Here is a 21210-nt window from a genome sequence, read left to right on the forward strand (position 1 = left end):
GGATCCAACTGTTGAGATTCACGATAAGTGCTTTTTTTTTCTAGCAGAGTTTAGAAAAAGGAAGCGGCCTATATCACTTCCATGCTAAAATAAGTTATCTAGCAGAAAGATATACTATTTAAACTCTATCAAGAGCCAAAAAGTGAAATAAGAGCAGTGCTTCACTTTAGGCAGAAACATTAGGTCATTGTTAGTCCAGGACTAAATGGCTGTAAAAGGAGGTCCGGGAAGGTCTGAACTCTGTGATGAATTTACACGAAGTGAGTGGGGGAAGAGGGGAATGTCTGTGTAGCAAGATCTTTGACACAGATGGCCATAAGTCTTGAATAAAATGTTATATAGTAAATAATTTCACATCATTTTTTTAACGTTTCACACTTTTCAAACTCCTTTTCCATCCCGTACCGTAACTCCTTTGAACCATACAACAAAATTGGAACGTCAGTGGTTAACTGTATAAATTCCAGTACTATTTTCTTCTTGACTAGATTTTTAAGTCAATATGTTTCACTAAAATTCAAAGTGAAACAAAACAAGAGTTATAAGTAACCTTCCATGGATCTCTCTATCCCTGTGTAAATTTCCCTAAATAGAAATTTAAACAATGAGAGATCTCAATATTAACTAATAAGCAAAACTACTAATCAAGAAGGGAAAAATAGAGACTTTATACATTAATTTTAACAAGGAATAATCAGACCACAAAGCACTCATACAGGTAAAGTAAAAGAGGCCACGTACAGCTTAATATTTGCATTTTTTCATTTGGATCAAGTAGATGAAAAAAGTGAGGCCACAGCACCCAGTCCCAGAGGTCCTCAGAAGATTTAACACTCAAAGGCTAATTCACATTCCAAAGCATTCACAAAGAAAGGTATCCTATTTGTTAATAAAACCCATTCAAGAGATAACTTAGCGATTCATCTTTGGGTTTGTGAAACTGGGATGACACACAGGGCACATTTCTTGTTTTTATTTCAACATTTAAAATATTCACAGATGCAGTATATTCATTGACATCTCCATGGAAGATGTACCAAACAAAGCAGACAGGTATTCCACAATTACAGAATTACATATTTGTTACTATGTGAATGTTTACCCCTAGAGTTTATCTGGAAAAACACCACTTTAAAGAAAAAAAGCAAAAACTTTTGAGTGTTTCACTGGATTTTCCATAAAAAGTGAGTTGCAAAGAATTTAAGGAGAGATACCTAAATATTAGCACTTCTTTAAAATTTCAAACTTTTATAGTTCTAACATACCGCCATCAGGAACATTTAAATAATTAATACTCAGTTCTTTCTCTTTTCCCCTCAATAGCCAAGCCAGAACGTACTTACTTTTCCTGTCTTTTTCCCTAAACACATTATGAAGAATAGGCTGACCATCACAGCATCTTGACTAGCTAATGAGGTAGGAATATTCTTCTTTCAAAAGAAGTTCTTAAGCATTTATGAAGCAAAATAAAAAAGAATAAAATTATGAGTTTTTCTTTAGTGGTTGTTCTTTAAACGCCAAGAGCATTAGAAATTGGTCAAATGCTGCTTGTACTTTAAAAAGACAAAGACAAAAATCCACTAGAAAGGCCCTGCTACTGCACAGATTCGTGGGCTGGCGTGAATTAAATTCATTTTGGCATTACCAGGCTAAGAAACCAGTGCCTGAAAATGTCACACTTTCTTCCTGGAAGAAATCTTACCAAGAAGGTAAAGTTTAAATAGAAAACAATATACCCTATCTTTTCTTTCCAGCACAAGTTACTTTAAAAAGTCTCTTCTTTTAACCCAGTTCTCATCCTTTTCTACACACACACACGATTAATAATTTCTGTATATTACATATCCAGTAATGTACTGAAATGAATTAACCAAGAACATTACCAAAGTCTGCCAGAGAAACACTCCTTATTTCGAAGTTTGAATGACATAATACTAAACAGCTAGAAAATGCCTAGGTAACAGATTGCAGCACATCTCTGTATTAGCATATTGTTTCAAAATGCATACACCTTGTAATTTCACATAAACCTAGGAAATTTACCCATTACTCCCTCTTCATCTACACCAAAATCAGAGTTCTGTGTTCCAACTACCCTTTCTGTACATACAATAAGGAATACTTTACAAATCTACCCAATTCAGTTAATATGTTCCCAAATAAGGGGAAAGTTTTCAAACAAGTATGATTTGTCTAAAATACGTATTCTGAATACTTTAATATCTATTATGTGATGAAGGCTAAAATACCAGAAAAGAGGATTTATTTCCCCAATTATGCACATATTAGGGTTACTGCTAAAAAAACACTTCTTAAAAATCTTAAAAATGTAAAAGAAACACTTAGAACAGCTGCCAGAAAAAAAACTGATAACTCTGTGACCTGGCAGATGGTTTTGAAATCAAGCCCTTGACAACTCTGCTAGAAAATGTTTTAGACATAGTAATCAAACTTGTTATAATAGTGCAACTCTCTGATATGGTAGGAACCATTTGAGATTAGCTACCAAATGTCAGCAAGAATTTTTTACATGTCTTTAAACCTTTCTTTTTACTATTCTATCTAGAACTGTGTCCTATCAATGTGATCAAGGTATCATGTGTTATCATTTAGTGTGAAGAGAATTCCTTCCTCTTCACGGCCACCTTCTGTAATTTCAGTTATAGTTTCTTTACATTCTTCTCCTAAGGCACACCATGTCCTATTTATTGCTGCAAAGCCCCTGAAATCTGTGCCTCAACCTATGTCTGCTTCATCATTATGGTTCAATGAAAATCACTTCAGAGTGCCTGCTAAAACTTAGTAACGTTAAGTCTAGAATGCTATTGTCCCATACATGAACTGCAAAAGAACCAAGTCTACTGAAGCAAAGGCTAAAAAACACAACTATGTGCTCTTTGTGCTCTTTCCCCTAAAAATTGACCACATTATCTACTATGACAGTTAAGCTCAGTGACATCTCTGGCTATATATAATCCATACTCAATGTCATAAAATAAAATGTTAGGCCAGTAAGCTTTCACAATTTTTATTAAATCCTAGTCTAATTTAACAATATCTGATTTTATAGACATCATCCCATGGTGAATATGTTTAATAAGTGAAAGCAAATCAGACATCTAAGTCATTATTTTCTGCAGACTAAGCAATAAGATAACAACTACACAGAACACTACAGGTAATGACATACATACATTTACTTGCTCGGAGTTTTCGTACAAGCCATGTTGTTTATCAAACTATATCTCCTAGTATTTAATACAGTAGAATTAGTGATTGTAGTTCTCATATAATATTTTACTTACAAGAACCTTATTGAGATAAGTAACATTTTGACAGTTTCAGACTTTCCAAATTAGCATAATATACTCAAGAAAAAGAGCAAAAAGCGAAACGAAAACTGAACATAACAAGTTATTAAAAGGAAAATGAAGTGAAGAAAAAAAGGGGAAAGTGAAATATCATTGGGGTGGGGGGAAAAGAAAAAAAAATCAAACAAGTCCAGATATTTGACTAGAAGGAAACAGATTAACCATGAATTTCACAAACCAAAATTTTCTAAATTCAATGCGATGCTAATCCTTTTGAACATAAAAGCTGAGTTGAAACTAAAAGGTCGATAAACTGTTACTTTCGGCCTTAAATAGTACCAACTTTTCTGATCAAAGAAGGCCACAACAGTTAAGATTGTATTACTTGATTTTATTTTACACTACATGATGGACACAAAAGCAATCCTCCTTAATAAAACTGACAATTAGCTTCACTCAGAACATTTTTAATAATGCGCATTTAAAAAGAAGTATTCATCTTACAAATTGTTCTGCAATCCAAATATACAATAGCTTGGAAAACAATGTTTAGAAAACAAAAGCCAATGTAAAAAGACAGATTAAAACAACTAAAACAGTACAGGTTTTTACGTTGCTCTGATTTTACAGTTTTCTTACTGCATCATCAATGTCAGAAATCTGTTCCTTCAGCTGGCTCCACTGCTCAGGATTTAAAGAAATACCTAAAAAAAAGTTTAAAAATCAAAAATTGAATATCTACTTAAGCTCTCTTGAGGATTTTCATACTTCCAACTAAAATACTGTTTTATCTAAATTGCCATTTTGAACGGCACAATAGTACATTAAAAATCAAATCCCTTACGTTTGTTAATTACACATTCATCACAATTACCTTAGCAGGTAAATCTTATACCCAGTTTTACTTTCAACACTGCATCCTGCATAATGCCTATTATACCCAGGGAGCGCAAATGATGATTTGAAGATTTATGTCACAAGTGCTTGCAAACTGGCAGGCTATGTGGCCAGACCCAGATTCGGTATGTGACACCCCATTTCTACAACCAGTTGTTTCCAACATTTGCTCAAAATTTCCACAGGAACTCAGCATGAATGACTGTGCTGAGCTCTTCCAGAAGCACTCACTTCACTTTGGAAAAATCCCCGAGACACGATCCAAACAGGACTTCTTAGACTGTGCATACTGGTTAAGAGTGCACTCTGGGGCTTCCCTGGTGGCGCAGTGGTTGAGAGTCTGCCTGCCAATGCCCTGGTCTGGGAAGATCTCACATGCGGCGGAGCAACTGGGCCTGTGAGCCACAGTTACCAAGCCTAGGCATCTGGAGCCTGTGCTCCGCAACAAGAGAGGCCGCAATAGTGAGAGGCCCGTGCACCGCGATGAAGAGTGGCCCCCGCTTGCCACAACTAGAGAAAGCCCTCGCACAGAAAGGAAGACCCAACACAGCCATAAATAAATAAAGAAATAAATTTAAATCATATGGGCTTCTAAGACCTCTGCTTAAAAAAAAAAAAAAAAAAAGAGTGCACTCTGGAGTCATGCTGCCAGGGTTCAAATCCCAGCCTCACTGTCACTAACTCTATGGTCTTTAAAAAATTAATTACCTCTAAACCTCAGTTTCCTCATCAGTAAAATGCTGCTTATAACTCAAAGGGTTGTTGTGAATAATTAAATTAGCTAATGTGAATAAAATCTCAGCCTATCACCAGACACATAAACATTTAAAACATTAGCTAATGACATGTTTCTATTTAAGACATAAAAGTATGAACAGAAAGTACTTTGTGCTTTAAATTTACAATGTTCTAATGCCTGACCCTTATAAGCACAGAAATAAACTAGAATTGGAAGATTAATGAATTTCTCAGAAAACTGCTGGAAGGCCATGAAGTTGAGAGGAAAGAGGAGACTATATTAGGGCAATACTTAGGAAGGGCTAATCAAATCATTTTAGTAAATGTTTGCAGGAAAAAGAAAAGAAATCTGGCATTGGCTACACTGGGACAACTTGAATGATCACTCCAGAAGTAGCCTGAAGAAGAAAAGGGCACGAAAGCATATAAATGTTAAGTTTAATACAGTCAAAAATTACATGAAGCAAACAAGTGGTACTTTTCAAAATGACATGCAGGCAGAGTAGAAGAAAATAAGGCACTTTTTTCATTAACTAAGGATCCATCTAAAGCAGCTAACCAGCCAAATATACGAATTTCTGTTGGTACACAAATGTTCTGTAGCTATTTGGTGAATGAATAAAGCATGCTTCTGTGATGATGACATGCTTGGGACTGGATGAAGCAAAAATGGAAGGAGGACAAAGACCCACTTCAAGGATACCACCCTAAAGAATATCTGTTTGGAGATGAACCAAAAGGAAACGCTGTAAACCAGAATTTTCCATTCCTGATTTTACACCTTCCCAGTGCCCCCATTCTACTTCAGAATTGATGTAATCTTTTTAAAGGTATATTCAAGTAAATTAGCAGCCAACTGAAGTGATATTAGGGGTATTATTGGGGGGAGGGAGGGAGATATTTCAACAAGCTTTTATTTAAGACATTTCATTAAAATAAGTTAAGTGTCTTGTCCAAAAAGGCTACAGGGACTTCCCTGGTGGTCCAGTGGTTAAGACTCCGCACTTCCACTGTAGGGGGCACAGGTTCCATCCCTGGTCAGGGAACTAAGATTCTGTATGCCGCACAGTGAAGCCAAAAAACAAAAACAAAAAAGGCTACAGAAGATAAAGAGAATCAACTCAAGGAGGATCTCCCATGCCCTATGCACCATCAACATTATTTCAATTTCAAATAAAGTCCAAACAATTTCAAGCTTAGATAATTTTAAATTTAGTCCCAACATCAGGACCAAATTCAGGAAATTAAATCTTACCTTTCCTTCCTGGTTTCATTTCACCTTCCGGATCCATCCAGTATTCTCTAATATCAATTAAGACTTTCCCTTTAAAGTCCCGAACACTGACATACCTCATTTTCCCAATCTGCAAAGAAACAAAACATAAAATGGTGTTCAACAATGGCATCCATATTTATATTCACACTTGCTGCACACTCACTCTACTTTTAATCACAAAAATAATTACTATTCTCAATATCAAAACTACACCAAAGGAACTATCACTGTTAGAATGTTTCTAAAAAGATGAAAAAAGCCCATCTCACGTTTCCGATCACTTTTACGTTAAATTGGGACATATATAACAAAGTATTATTCAGCTTTAAAAAAGAAGGAAATTCTGTCACGTGCTATTCACAACAAGGATGAACCTTGAGGACATTACGCTACGTGAAATAAGCTCATCACAAAAAGATACATACTGGATGATTCCAGTACTTAATATGAGGTACCTAGGGACTTCCCTGGTGGCCCAGTGGTCAAGAATCCACCTGCCAATGCAGGGGACATGGGTTTGATCCCTGGTCCAGGAAGATTCCACATGCCACGGAGCAACTAAGCCCTTGCGCCACAACTACTGAGCCCACACACTACAACTACTGAAGCCCATGTGTTCTAGGGCCCACGTGCTGCAACTACTGAAGCCTGTGTGCCTAGATCCTGTGCTCTGCACCAAGAGAAGCCAACGCAGTGAGAAGCCCACGCACCGCAACGAAGAGTAGCCCCCGCTCGCCACAACTAGAGAAAGCCCCCGCTCAGCAACAAAGACCCAATGCAGCCAAAAAATAGATAAATTTTTTAAAATTTCGTATGCTTTAAAAAAAAAAATACAAGGTACCTAGAATAGTCAGATTAAGATAGAAAGTAGGATGGTGATTACCAGGGGCTGGGGGGAGATCGGGAAAAAAGGGGAGTTGTTATGTACAAGATGAAAATAGTCTGGAGCTCTGTTTCACAATAAAGTGAACATACTTAACATTACTGTATGCTTAAAAATGGTTAAGATGATAAGTTTTATGTTAAGTGTTTTTTTTTTACCATAAAGATCATTACAAAGCAAAATCTTGCACAAACCACACCGTAGGAATCCATAGACTCAGCTAGCTACATTGCTTTAGCAACCATTCTGAATATAAGAATACAAAGTTCCAGTCAACAGTAACATGAGATGGCTTTTCCTTTTAGACATTCATTTCAAATAACATCTTTAATACACTCCACTTACAGTCGCAAACTGAGAACTTAAAACTGTCCACAGAAAACTATTTTTCAAAAACCTTCTACTGCTGCTTAACACAAACTACAGATTGCACAGGGAAGGAAAAGGCTTACTCAACCAAGTGTCTATAAGCACTTTCCAGTATATCTGATCAAAACCTCTACCTCTACCTATCTGACTCACTTTAAACCTACTCTTCAATCTTCCTGACTTAAATACTAGCTGTGATCTTGTGCTTGAAACACATCATCATGTAAAAGTTGCTTTCCCTATAAACCTGGGTCCCTTAATGATTAAATAATCCCTTTTATTGGGATATCAAGTATTGCTATAGTAGAAGGACAGTTGTGCTGATACAAGTACACATTTACGGCTTCCATCTTGCCTACGTCCTCTCAGGCTGCTTTTTCTTGTCTCAGGTCTTGTTCATTTTCGTTCTCAAATTTCTCATCCCACTAGTGTGCCCCCTATTTGCTGGGTATGCCTCATGCTTTATGGAGAAAATACAGTCCATCAGGTATGGTTAAGTGCCTTCAAATCTCTCTTCTCAGTACTTACCCACATCTTCATCAATTCTTAAGTTCTTTACCTTTTGTATCCCATTTCTTGCGTATACAGCTGACCCCTGAACAACTCAGAGGTTAATTCAAGTATAGTTTATACCTCGGCCCTCCACATCCAAGGATTAAACCAACCACAAACCATGCAGTATTTAGTATTGAAAAATATCTGTGTATAAGTGGACCCAGGCAGTTCAAACCTGCATTATTTGAGGGTCGACTGTACATTCTTTCCCTTCCTGTTGGTTCTTATCTACCATTTCCAAACATGCTCATTCTCCTCTTTCTATAAGGCATCTTCCCTAATCTGCATTGTATAACTTTCCTCATGTTTCCTTCCTCCCTTTATTGCTAATCTTTGAAAGGCAAGAATAGCTGTTTCCATTGATTAAACTCCCAATGCCTATGCTAAAGTCACCAGTGATCTTACTGTCATTTTTAACGGCTTATTTTTTACAGTCCTTTGTGTCCCCTAGTGCCTGTCATACCGGGTTCCGAGCAAACTGTTTTAATGGATGAACTAAATAAATAAGACCAAAATAATTATCACAGTGAAACTCCCAATAGTGATTTATAACACTGATTTAATACCTAACAAATTTTTAAGTATCTTAGGCACCTATAGCACTGAACTGAACATTGTTTCATTTTGGTTTTTAAGGTAAGCCCATGTGACAGATGAATAGATAAAATTAAAATACACTGAAAACCTACTAGAGTAATACTGATTAGGTAAGTCAAGTAAGCATTCAGTGTGGGCTTGAGTAGTGCAAGAGACTTCGGGTGGTGGAATTTGACCTTGAAAAATGACAGGCCATTAATTAAGCAAAAGGGAGAAAAAAGTGATGAGGACATAGACCAAGGAAAGCAGAAAGATACAATACTGATGAGATTCAAAAGGCTGAATAGATGGAGCTATACTGAAAAGGACTTGAAAAGCCAGGAAGAGAATTCTGAAGCCTTTATAGGTCCCTGAACTATGGACAAAAAAGAAAAAAAAAAACCAGAAGCAGAAAAACAGGGTTACAACTTTAAAATTTCACTAGAAAAAAAGTTAAAGATCAAGACTGAAAGCAACCTTTTTTTAAAAACAGTGTAAGTACATGAACGGCATTTTATCAGTCTTAAAGTAGTAATAACAAGTACTCAGTTATTTTATGTAAAAAGCATGGTACAATACAGTTAACACAACACATTGTTAGCTAGCTTCACTTCTACCCTCGATCCCTAGAAACTTCTAACAAGCTTCCTCACCCACAATTTCAATGAGGTGTGTATAAATGTTTGTATGCTACAGATGAACTTAAAAAGAGGCATGTTCTTTCTCCCAAACGTAACTGACCATCCACATACTTAAAACTTTGTGAATTTACAATTTGAAGTCCCGAATCACTCTTCAAATAACTTGTTTGACTATTATAAATAAGAAATTATACAAAGTAGGGAAAAGTTATAGGTCAATTAACTGACTCTCTTAAAATCTGGCAATAATGATTCAGGGAACACCAGCACCAAAGAACTGTGGGGGTGAAAGGAGGGGAAGCCTGAGGACGCAGACCGATGCTGCTCTACCAACATCTGAACCCCTTATTGTAACCAAAAACTTACTGTGCGTTTTCTTTTGTATACTGCCCCTTAATATATTCAGTGTTCACTTTATTTTTTTTTAATTTTTTTCTCCAGTGTTCATTTTAGCATAAAAAGCTTTAACGTGAATTTTCAAATAAAGATGGGCCCTACAGAAAACGGCACCACGTTTATCCCATGACTTTTCATTCTCCCAGCCCAAAGCACCAAATCCACAGTATGCACATTCATTCCAGAGTTTAAGCAATAGAGGCACTAGAGGAAAAAGAAGAGTCAGAAGGATACTTTGCCCCTAACATCAGGAATAAAGCAAGGATGTCTGCTCTCACCACTTCTTTTCAATATTGTACTGGAAATACTAGCAATAAAGCAAGAAAAAGAATGAAAAGGATGATGTAAAAGCAAAAATCGTCATCAACAGAGAAATCTAAGAAGTCCAAAAAAATACATATATAACATGTAAATATATAAAATATAGAATATATATGTACACTTACATATATCATGTAATATCGTACATATTGTTTAGCAATGAACAACTGGAAAACGAAGTTAAGAAACAACACATTTTAAAAAAGTGGTTCTGAAGAACCTAGGGGCAGGACAGGAATAAAGACAGAGAATGGACTTGAGGACACAGGGAGGGGGAAGGGTAAGCCGGGACGAAGTGAGAGAGTGGCATGGACTTATATATACTACCAAATGTAAAACAGATAGCTAGTGGAAAGCACCTCAGTGCTCTGTAACCACCTAGAGGGGTGGGATTGGGAGGGTGGGAGGGAGGGAGACGCAAGGGGGAGGAGATATGGGGATATATGTATAGCTGGTTGACTTTATTATACAGCAGAAACTCACACACCATTGTAAAGCAACTATACTCCAATAAAGATGTTAAAAAATAAATAAAATAAGTCAAAAAAAAAAGAAACAATACATTTGCGATAGAATCAAAACACAAAATACTTAGGAATAAATTTAGCAAAAGATATACCAGAATAATCACAAAACAGAGAAATCAAAAAAGATCTAAATAAATGGACAGAGATACCATATTCATGAACAGGAACTTCAATATTGTCAAGTTCTGACTCTTCCCAAATTGATCTTCAGATTTACCCAATCCCAATCAAAATCCCAGTAGACTTTTTGATAAAAACTGACAAGCTGATTATAAAATGTGTATGAAAATACAAAATACATAGAATAGCAAAAATAATTCTGAAAGTGAAGAACAGTGTTAAAGGGCTTACACTACCTGATTTCAAGACTCACCATAAAATCATAATTAAGAAAGTGTGGTACTAAAGACAGACATAGAGATCAATGGACTACAACAGAGTTTAGAAATAGATAAATATTTTGTATATTTACTGATTTTCTTTAAAGATCCAAGGTGATTCAACAGGAAAAGAATAGTCTTTTGAACAAATGGTACTGGAATAATTCGATTATCTGTACAGGGGTGAAAAATGAGTCTCAACCCCTATCTCACATTATACACAGAAAAAACTAATTCTATATGGATTAGAGACCTAAACATGAAAGTTAAAACTATAAAAAGTGTAGCAAAAAAAACACTGGCAAAATTTTTGTTTTTGGCATTGGGGTAGAGAACTGTATCTTAAACAGGAAACAAAAAGCATTAACCAAAAAAGCGAAAAATTGATGAAAATGGACATTTTCAAAATCAAAGCTTTTTAAAGATACTTAAATAAAAAAAGTAAACCACAGACTCAGAAAATATTCACAATACTTGTATCTGACAAAGGACTTTTATTTAAAATATTTTTTTAAATCCCTCAAATTCAATAAATCAAATGACCTTTTAATAGGCAAAAGATCTGAACAGAATCTTCAAACAAAAATATCAGACATTAGGGAAATACAAAGTAGAACTACACATCCATTAATTAAAGTGGATAAAATTTTTAAGACTGGTAATACCCAGTGACGATGTGCAGCAACTGGAATCTCATACACTGCTGGTGGGTCTGTAAAATGGTACAGCTACTTTGGAAAAGTCTGACAGCTTCTTAAAGTTAAACATACACTTGGCCTATGACCCAGCAAATACATCTGGTGTTTACCCAAAAGGCAAAAATGTCCACAAAAAGACTTGTACAAGAATATTCACAGCAGCTTCATTCCTAATATCCCCAAACTAGAAACAACCCAAATGTCCACCCAAAATGAATGGATAAACGAACTGTAGTACAATCATACAATGGAATACCAATCAGCAATAAAAAAGAACAAACCACTGATACTTGAAACAAGGAATGATCTCAAAACATTATGGTGAGCAAAGGATGCCAGACACAAAACAATACAGACTGTATGATTCCATTTATATGAGGCTCTAGAACAGGCAAAATAAATCTCTAGGGACAGAAATTACATCAGTGCTTACCTGGGGAAAGGGAATGGACTATAAAGGGAGGTCTGGAGGGAACTTTCCAAGGTGATGGAAACGGCCTCACTACAAAAGCATGTACGTTTAGAGAAAGACAAATATCATATGATACTGCTTATATGTGGAATCTAAAAAAATGGTACGAATGAACATATTTACGAAACAGAAATAGAGTCACAGATGTAGAAAACAAACTTATGGTTACCAAGTGGGGGGGAGGGAGGAAAGGGATAAATTGGGAGATTGGGATTGAGATATACACACTACTATATATAAAATAGATAACTAGTAAGACCCTACTGTATAGCACAGGGAACTCTACTCAGTACTCTGTAATGACCTATAGGGGAACAGAATCTACTTGGGCTGGCCAAAAAGTTCGTTCGGGTTTTTCTGTAAGCTGTTAGGAAAACCCCGAAAGAACTTTTTGGCCAACCCAATAAAAAGAGTGGATATATGTATATGTACAACTGATCCACTTTGCTGTACAGCAGAAACTAACACAACACTGTAAATCAACCATATTCCAATAAAAATTAAAACAAAATTTTAAAAAGCATGTACGTTTTTTACAGCTCACCAAATTATGCTTTAAATGTGTGCATTTTATTGTATATGGATTATATCTCAATAAAGTTTATTTTTAAAAAAAGAAAAGAACTTGCCCAATAGTCACCTCTTCCTTGAGGAGACATAAAGCTGACAAATTCTTACCAAAAAAAAAAAAAAAAAAAAAAGCAAAATAACTACCCCCTAAAAATGAGGAGGTAGTAGTATAGATATAATTAAAAGTAGAAAAAATAAAGATCATTGCACTTACATGTCATAGGAGAAAACAATGACACAACAGAATGCATGTATTTTCACACACACATAATCTGGAGATTAACAAGAGAAAAATAATATGTACGTCATACAGAAGAGTGATTCTTAAATTTTTTTGATTTCCTGTCCCCTTTGGGGTACTGATGGTTATAAATAATCCCTTCAATACAAAAAAATCCAAAAAAAAATTAATTTCATGGACTCCCAAAATAAACCCCCAGGTTAAGAACACCTGACTCAGTAGTAACATAATTTAAAAGTAACAGGCTTATCCTTAAAATCATCAAATCAACTAAAGCAGTATTACTGATCCTTTGTGCTGAATTTTGAAGACGAACAGGGATCCCTCTGAAGAAGAATAGGGATCAAAGTCCCCCGCCTCAATCATTCTGAACTTTTAAGACACAGGTACTAAGTAATTACAAGATAGTTCTCCAATCCACATCACATAAGTCATCTCAGGTAAATTATATCCCTTCGGAACCAAATTCTCAAAATTCAGAGCTGAAGAAACCAGACAAAAGCAAGCATCTAGTAGTATCCCCTCTCTACTCAGGAATCTGCCCAAATCATTCCACAGCTTAAAAGATTAGCATAGTGACTTTCCTTGGGCACAATTCTCTTCAAATATTACATTTAGAGAGCCGCTTATGTTTGATGCACACTGCTTTACCAAAATTTAAGATCATTTCCTCCAGTTCTATTCTCAAGAGATGGGTATTTAGGTTAAAGAAAAAAAAAAAAAAAAACCCTGTCTTATGGCTGCTAAGCAATACTCAAACAACTTTAATTTAGATTTTAGACTTGTCTTTGGTAAAGTATACCTGATAACCCAGGTCCTTAAAGATACTAGCAATGTCTAAAAAAGTTCCACTCTGGGAGCTGTCTTCAAGGCATTTTCTTGGTAAATGAAAAATATAGGAAATATATATCTCTATTTTTTAAATTAAATAAATAGATTTTTTTAAAACTTTACAGAACACAACGAGCATAACTGATTTTCCTTCCAAAAACCCCATCCTTCACCTGTCTTTCCTAAATTATCAAACCATTATTACTAATAAAAATGAAATCCTCATTTTAAATTACATAACCAATGTATTCACTAGGTCCGTGAAAAGTCACTCTGAAAATCAGGCCTCTATGATCCTCCTAAAGGCACTTTCAAAAGGGTGAGGGGTCTAACAGCCTTTGAGGCTTGGGAACCTCCCAAATGAGGGCTTAAGAACTGAACTCACTTCTTTTGGTGAGATAACCTCCCTATAAAAAAAGAACTGGTTTCCCAAAACTGCTCTAATAGAATAAAATCTCTAAATGTGGGCCCTAGTTTCTTTATCTGTACAATCAGGAGTAAAGGAGACAAGATGAAATCCATTAATAGACCACAGATGCTCTATTATCCAAGTACAAGCAGGCATACAGTGAACAGAATTGATCAGAGAAAAGCCCAAGATAACTGCCAAGCAAATACTTGAAAGTTTTTACCTTTAGTACAAACATTAAGTTGAAATATTCCAAAGCAGTCCTTCATTCTATATAGGAGGAAAGTCTATGAAAGGAAGGGATACTTTCTTGCAGATTTTACATTTCATTCTGCCCCTTAAAATAGCTTCCCACTGCACTTAGAATGAAACTAAAACTCCTAAAACTGGTCTCCCAACAGGAAAGCCCTGAAAGATCTGGCCTTCACCTTCCTCATCAACTAGACCTCCTACCTACACTCTCAGCCAACTTTCTAGGCTCCAGGCACAAGGGCTTCATAATTCCTACACAATCCAAGCTCTTTAGCACTTCAAGGCATCTGCAAATTCTCTGTCAAATTAATCTAATCTGCTCCTAGTTCCTCTAAAATATTCAGAAGACTAAAACCCATAAAAATCCATCTGCATTTTGTCACTTTTTTACATAATTTTTAATTAAAAAATGTATGTATTTAAGATTTATAACATGATTCAATGTACATATTCCGAGTGAAAGACTACTACACTCAAGCTAACATATCATCTCCTTATCCTTACCATTTTTTGTATGATCAGTGCGCCTGAAAATCTACTTAGTACATCTCCAACGTTCAATACAGTATTAAGCACAGCTAGCATGTGTCTATTTCTTTATCTAGAGCTATAACAAGACAAAATTGAGTAAAACTTCTATTTTCCCATTCTCACATTAATCCTGGTACTGTCTTTCAAGGACATCAGTAAGCTTTAAAAAAAAAAAAATAAGTGCACACACACACAAGCCTTACTTTCTAGTCAAGTAAATGTTTGCAGTTTCCTTTTGTCCAACCTTCTGACTTCGACTAATACTAATGTCTCCTTGAAACGCTTATCTTGTTTATGCTCCCACAAAGCACTTATTTTTTTCTTGCTCCCATTACTGTACTCTTCCTATTTTCCTTCACCTTCTCTAACCTATATCCTTTTTTCCTTCCATCCTGAATATCACAAGGCATGTCCTCAGTCACCTCCTCTTCTACCTCTGTTTATACTTACTTCAGTGGAAGGTTTCAGTCAACCATACTAATGACCCACATGAACAGTTCCCAACTAAGCCTTCTAGGTTCTAAAGCAGAGACACTTTATCACACTTACAATCAGATCCAAAAGGCCAAACTTAACCACCTCTGCCATTAAAACTAACTTATTTTCCTCTTATCTATCAATGAAACCTTCATCTCTATTGTCTCTCAAATTTAAAACCAGTCTTCATTGATTGCTTCATTCCTCTAGTCCATTCTTCCTCACCAGCGATCTTAATCATCACTATTTCATCTTCTGGGAAAACCACCTAAGCTTACCACCTCACATAATTTATCCCCACTGCCTCTCCCATAAATCCTTCTTGTACCATGATGCCAATAACAAGTCTCCCTAAAACAAGATAAGAAACCCAAGGAAAGAAGCTATGCCAGTCCTGAGTAATTTCATCAAAGCCCTCTAATGAACTTCCCTCACTTTACCTCACTACTCAACCTTAATCCCCACAACAAATAAACTGAGGGCCCATTTTAGTAAACCCATTCACCCTTTCTGTTATCAAGCCAAAACTGGGCAGGTCATACTGCTGTTTCCCCTCCAGTAACATCCTATCCATACTTCACAGCCCAATACTAGACCTATCTCCTCCAAGCTGCTCTCTAAACGTGCAGTTCTCAATCTTTTTTTGCATTTCTCTAACTTTTAAATTCCCATTGTTTTAAATACAGCAAAACTACAGAATTCTAGATTTTAACAATCATCTAGCATCATATAAATTGCTTTCATTTCTACTAACTTCTTCTTATATTTCAAGGAATATCCTCAGTCAAGAGAATTGTAACATACATAAAAGATTATTATGCATTATCAGATTAAGGTACTTTTAACATTCTTTAGATCAAGCCAGGAAATACTTCCTCTGGAACTAAGGAAATAACCCACTTTACCTGAAACATGTTATCATCTCTGCTGCTGCTGCTCTGCTTAGAAGATGACAGGGCTCTTGAAGTTTCACCAGTCTTTTGCTTTTTTACAGGTTTTTCTGGAGCAACTTGCTTTTTCCTCTTTAACTTGAAAGAAAAACAAGAATATGGTTAAAATCTGCATAAAAACAAAACATATCTCAGGTTCAAAATATTCCATTACTTTTCAAGACTTAAAGGATCAAAACACTCCATTTATTAATAAAAAAAATCATAAATATATACACAAGCAAGTTTCACTTGACAACAGAACTATGAAACTAACCTAGCACTGCTATCTAGTGCAGTGTTTTCAAACTGCTCTCAGAAACCCAAAAGATACTTCAGGCATTAGAGTGGTATTCACCAGAGAAAGTTATTTTATAGACTGGGATCCCTCATAAAATTTCTTTGGGAGAGAAAAAAGATGGAGGTATGGGGGCTGCTGCTTTTGAATAAACTTTAACTTTTGGAAACCACTCTAGTAAATTAGTCAGTTACTTATTTTTACAAAGAAAATGTACTAATTAGGAAGAATACCACCAACTTATGATTATTTATGCCTGCCTATTCCAAAAAGGACTTAAATTGTCTTAGCAAGTTTATGAGTAGGCAAAGCTAAGAAAGGTATTTTGTACTGGGCACCAGAAGTCAACAACTCATCACAAAAAAATCACTTAAGATAAACAGTAATGTGTTACACTAGCATTCAAAATCAAAACAATGTTTTAAAAGCAGCATTACTCTAAAAGTTTTTCATATAGCTTCATTCTCAAAATGAGCTAACAGGGACTTCTCTGGTGGCGCAGTGGATAAGACTCTGAGCTCCCAAGGCAGGGGGCCTGGGTTTCATCCCTGGTCAGGGAACCAGATCCCGCATGCATGCTGCAACTAAGAAGCCCTGGAACCACAACTAAGGAGCCCACCTGCCACAACTAACTAAGACCCGGTGCAACCAAATTAATTAATTACTTTTATTTATTTAAAAAATGAGCCAACAGTCCATGAAATCCAGTAGAGTTCCCAATCCAAACAGTAGAGGGCATTCATGTTCCTTAGTGGAAGGTATATAAACTATTAATGTTTTACCAAATTATGTGATGCTAGGTAAAATACTGATATAATGTATGTATTTATGTACACAAACTGAAAGACTGGATTCATTTAACCTAAGTCCTTACAGGATTAACAGTATTATTTGGGATAAATAGCAAAAATTACCTCAGCTCAATAAGCAGAAAGCAATTATTCTTTTTATCAGGGTCTATATAGTCCTTGTGGAATGGCACATACCTGGCACATAAAAGCTCAATAAAAAACTTGTTAAATCAATGTATTCAAATGCTATACTATGTGCAAGTTAAAGAACTAAGAGACATTCCCTTCTTGAATATAGCCATGCATGCTCTTTGAAGTTTTTTTTCAACCTTCCAGGTGATATTACACTATGTACTTTCCTATAAAAGTCCATCTCCTCCAAGACTCTCATATAAGCTCTCTTTTCTTTTAACTAACACTGCTAACTGAGCTCAGAGACACAACTATGTAAGGTTTTAGGAGATAAAGGACAATTCTGCGTGGAAGAAGCCCTGACTACAGTGTGAGATGCTCAGTTAAGCAGAATGCACAGTTAAGCTTATAGCACAATTATCACCTAATGCAGAAAAAGCCTCTTCTATCAAAATGGGTACTTTCATGTTAGCTTTGCTGGGTGCTGATTTAATTAAAAGGAGGGAACCAGAGTAAGTAACATTCTAATTTAAAATGTACCAAGCCAAATTTTATGTAATCCTTGAAGGCTAGATAAACAACAAGGCTGAGAAGACTGTCAAACTGACATCTGCTTTCAAGGAGTTCAGATAATTTGGCTCAACAACTACACAGAATACCTACAGATTAGGAAGATTACTAAATAATGGCAAATAGTGGCTTTGGTCTAAATCTAGTGCTATTCCCCTAGGAAGCCTTACGAGTCCTAAAAAGCCACAACAGGAAGCTTGTTAATGTCAGAAGACTTGCTCAAGTCTGACATCGGGGCTTGGCGTGTGCGTGTACACCAAGCACCCTAGGCACTTTAGTCAAGTGGTTCAGGGGCCATCTGCACTTTCAGAAACACCCATCCAGGCTCTCATTTTAAGATTCTGATATGCTGTGCAGTCCTTCAGAACTGGATGTGGGCAATACTGAATTAAGTATCACAAAAGTCACATGGTGTATATCACCTTTTTGTCAACTTCACTGTCAGAATCACTGCCAGAAGAGCTTGAAGAAACAAGTTCCTTTGACTTCGGCATTCTGAAAGAAAAATACATTATGTAAATAATTCATAATTTGCTCTACTACCTTCAAATTAACTCTCCCCCAATCAAAGATTCAAGAAGTTCCACAGTTCTTTCTACCATTTTTGGTACTGGAGTTGTTACACTGAGCACAGAAGTTATGCTCTTAATCTATGCTCTTTAACATGCAAAGTGAAGAGTTCTGAACCCAGCAAGAAGAACTAAATGTCATACACATCTCATACTCCTACACCTCTCTCTTTCTCAAAGTCAATGGGGTTTTTTATACTTCATTTTAGCAGGGTTAGATGTTTATGTTTAGGGTAAACTGCAAAAAGGCATCTGACAGCAATCCCTGTTAAAACCAAGAAGAAATATGAATTAATTCTCAGTACTGCTTTATACTTGCCACTGAGGAGACTTATGTACAATTACTCACTGCCGGAACTGATACCAACTTACACACAGCATGGTGAACAACTGTACTACATAGATGTCGGTATTTAATTAATTTTACCATTCTAACCCTATTTTTCATATTTTGTATATGTTCTTAATTTTTTTGGCTTTTTGACCATGCCAATCAAAGGAGCAAGTACTGAATCAAAGTTATACATAATTCACAGTTCATTTACATTTTACACTGATTTTCTACTCTGGAATACAACTAAAATTTGAAGAATCTGCTTATGGGAGGGGCAAAACCTTTCCTCCAACTCCTACTATGACCCTAGTTCCCCAGGTCCCCCCAGACAGAGGCACACAGGCCAGTACCTTGCTTTCCCTGTGGATGTTTACAGAGTGCCTGAGGGCAAGGCAGAGTCTTGTGCTTCTATGTTTCCCAAAATTCAAGGACTTTCACGCTGTACCTCTTTTCAAAGCACTTATAATACCAAGTGGTAAAATGCTTATTTTCAAAACAAGTATCTTTTGCTCTCTCCACCTCCATCTCAGAAGAGACTTGAGTCCTATTAACTTCTGTATGCCCTAAAGGATCCAATATACACAACATACACTATAATGTTTGCTGAAATAAGCGGAAAAAAAGACTTCAAAAAACCCATAAATAATCCAGATCTCGACTAAACTTGTCATTAGCAAGGGCACTGAATGCATCCCGAAACAGGAAGTCAAGGTAAAAGAAATGGGCCATCCCTAGCCTAGCCACTAAATTCAAAAAGCTCAAACCATGCCCAAGCCAGCCATGTTGATTTTATCTGGCACTTTCTTGATGCCAAGAGTAGTAAATTCAGAGGGGAGCAAGCAACATTTATAGCCACGTTTTATACATTAATCCTGTTACTGCTCCGCTTTCCAACCTTATCTCCAAAATCAATTTAGTTGTTTTTCATGCTAGCTAATAATGCCAAGAAGCATTTTTTCTTTTAAAGGTAATCCAACTGAACGTACCCTGTTTTTCACTTTGAAACGGTCAGGCATAACTATACCATCTGTTCATGAAAGGTTCCTGGGGGCCTAAGATCATTTCAAAGAACCACCTCCTGTTTAACCCAAATAAGTCCATCCGACACGAAAACAAGGTAACGGTAACTAAAGCCAGCATGTTTGAACTTGTAACAAAATATATTTTCACTTTTACTTAATGAGCCCTTACCGTTCAAGGGGAAAAAAGCGGGGGGGGGGGGGAGGGCGGCAGGCTCGCAATTCTGGCGAGGCGCTACTAACAGCGCTGGTGTGGAATATATATACAAAACACAACTTAAAAATCTCCGATCTCTGATGAAAGCATGGGGAAGGAGGGATTAGAAAACAAGAGGTGAAAATAAACTAGGACTAAAAGGCACGCGAATTCGGTACAACACGAGGGTGATAAGCAACAAAACGGAGGAAGGGGGCCGGGCGACGCCAGGCAGCCGCCAGAACCCCGGGGCTGACAACGCCTTGGGCGGTGGGAGACAGGTCGGTCGGAGGGGGCGTGGGAGGCGGCGAAATGCGGAGGAGACGGCGAAATGCGGAGGAGACGGCGTGGGAGAGGAGGGACTTGCACCAAGCGCCATTTTCTTCCCTCGAAGAGCTCACTGCCCCCCAGCAAAGCAGCCGTTCACTCCCCCAGCGCCAGTCGCCCCCGCCGCACCGCCTGCCTTCCTCCGACCGGGTCCCCGTTCCTGGGGGAAGGGATGAGGACCCCGGAGAGACCTTGGGTAGACGCAGGCCCCGCACGCGCCCCCGCCCGGGCCGCCACTGCATTGTCCCGGGGGCGCCCCGGCCCCCTTCCCACGGCTCCTCGCCCCCGCCCGGCGCCGCCTCCCCCGCCGCCCCTGGGCCGTTCCCGGGGGCCAGCTTCGGGGGCCCGAGAGGCCTGAAGCGCGTGGGGCGCGGGGTCGGGGATGAGGAGGGGTCCGGGAAGGCCGAGGAAGCACGGGGGAGATCAGGCAGCGCCGCCATTTCCCGCGGCCGTCGTCGATGAGAGGGACCGGGGTTGCAGGCGCGCAGCGACCAGGCTGGCAAGGTGAGGGCCGACCGAGGGCGGTTTCGAGGGGGTGGGGGCGGGGTCCGCGCACTCACGCTCCGCTCCGATAGCCGAACTGCCTCCAGCTCGCCCGCTCGCTACTGACAGAGAAACGGAAGTGACGGCAGCAAAGAGACGCCTGCCCCGCCCCGCTGAGACCACGCGCACGTGATGGGGCGTGGCCTCCCCG

General features: G+C 37.7%; 1 protein-coding gene across 3 annotated transcripts; it reads right to left on the reverse strand.

Annotated features, from left to right (window-relative positions):
• Positions 1–958: 958 nt before the first annotated feature.
• On the reverse strand, positions 959–21184 carry SUB1 (SUB1 regulator of transcription). Of its 3 annotated transcripts, XM_032627286.1 has the most exons (6): positions 21077–21123; positions 19325–19537; positions 18494–18566; positions 16257–16379; positions 6202–6310; positions 959–4015 (listed from the first exon to the last, which is right to left on the reverse strand). In XM_032627286.1, exons 3-6 carry the CDS (start codon positions 18563–18565, stop codon positions 3936–3938), a joined length of 384 nt encoding a protein of 127 aa, XP_032483177.1. In that variant the 5' UTR covers position 18566; positions 19325–19537; positions 21077–21123; the 3' UTR covers positions 959–3935. The 3 variants fall into 3 exon arrangements, 2 of the variants coding, with proteins under 2 accessions (XP_032483177.1, XP_032483176.1); XM_032627285.1 differs by lacking the exon at positions 19325–19537 and having other exon boundaries at positions 21077–21184; XR_004349249.1 differs by lacking the exons at positions 959–4015; positions 6202–6310; positions 16257–16379; positions 18494–18566; positions 21077–21123 and adding an exon at positions 19961–21040 and having other exon boundaries at positions 19331–19537.
• Between the last annotated feature and the right edge of the window lie 26 nt (positions 21185–21210).

This window comes from Phocoena sinus, chromosome 3 (assembly GCF_008692025.1).
Source record: "Phocoena sinus isolate mPhoSin1 chromosome 3, mPhoSin1.pri, whole genome shotgun sequence".
Taxonomy (NCBI): Eukaryota; Metazoa; Chordata; class Mammalia; order Artiodactyla; family Phocoenidae; genus Phocoena; species Phocoena sinus.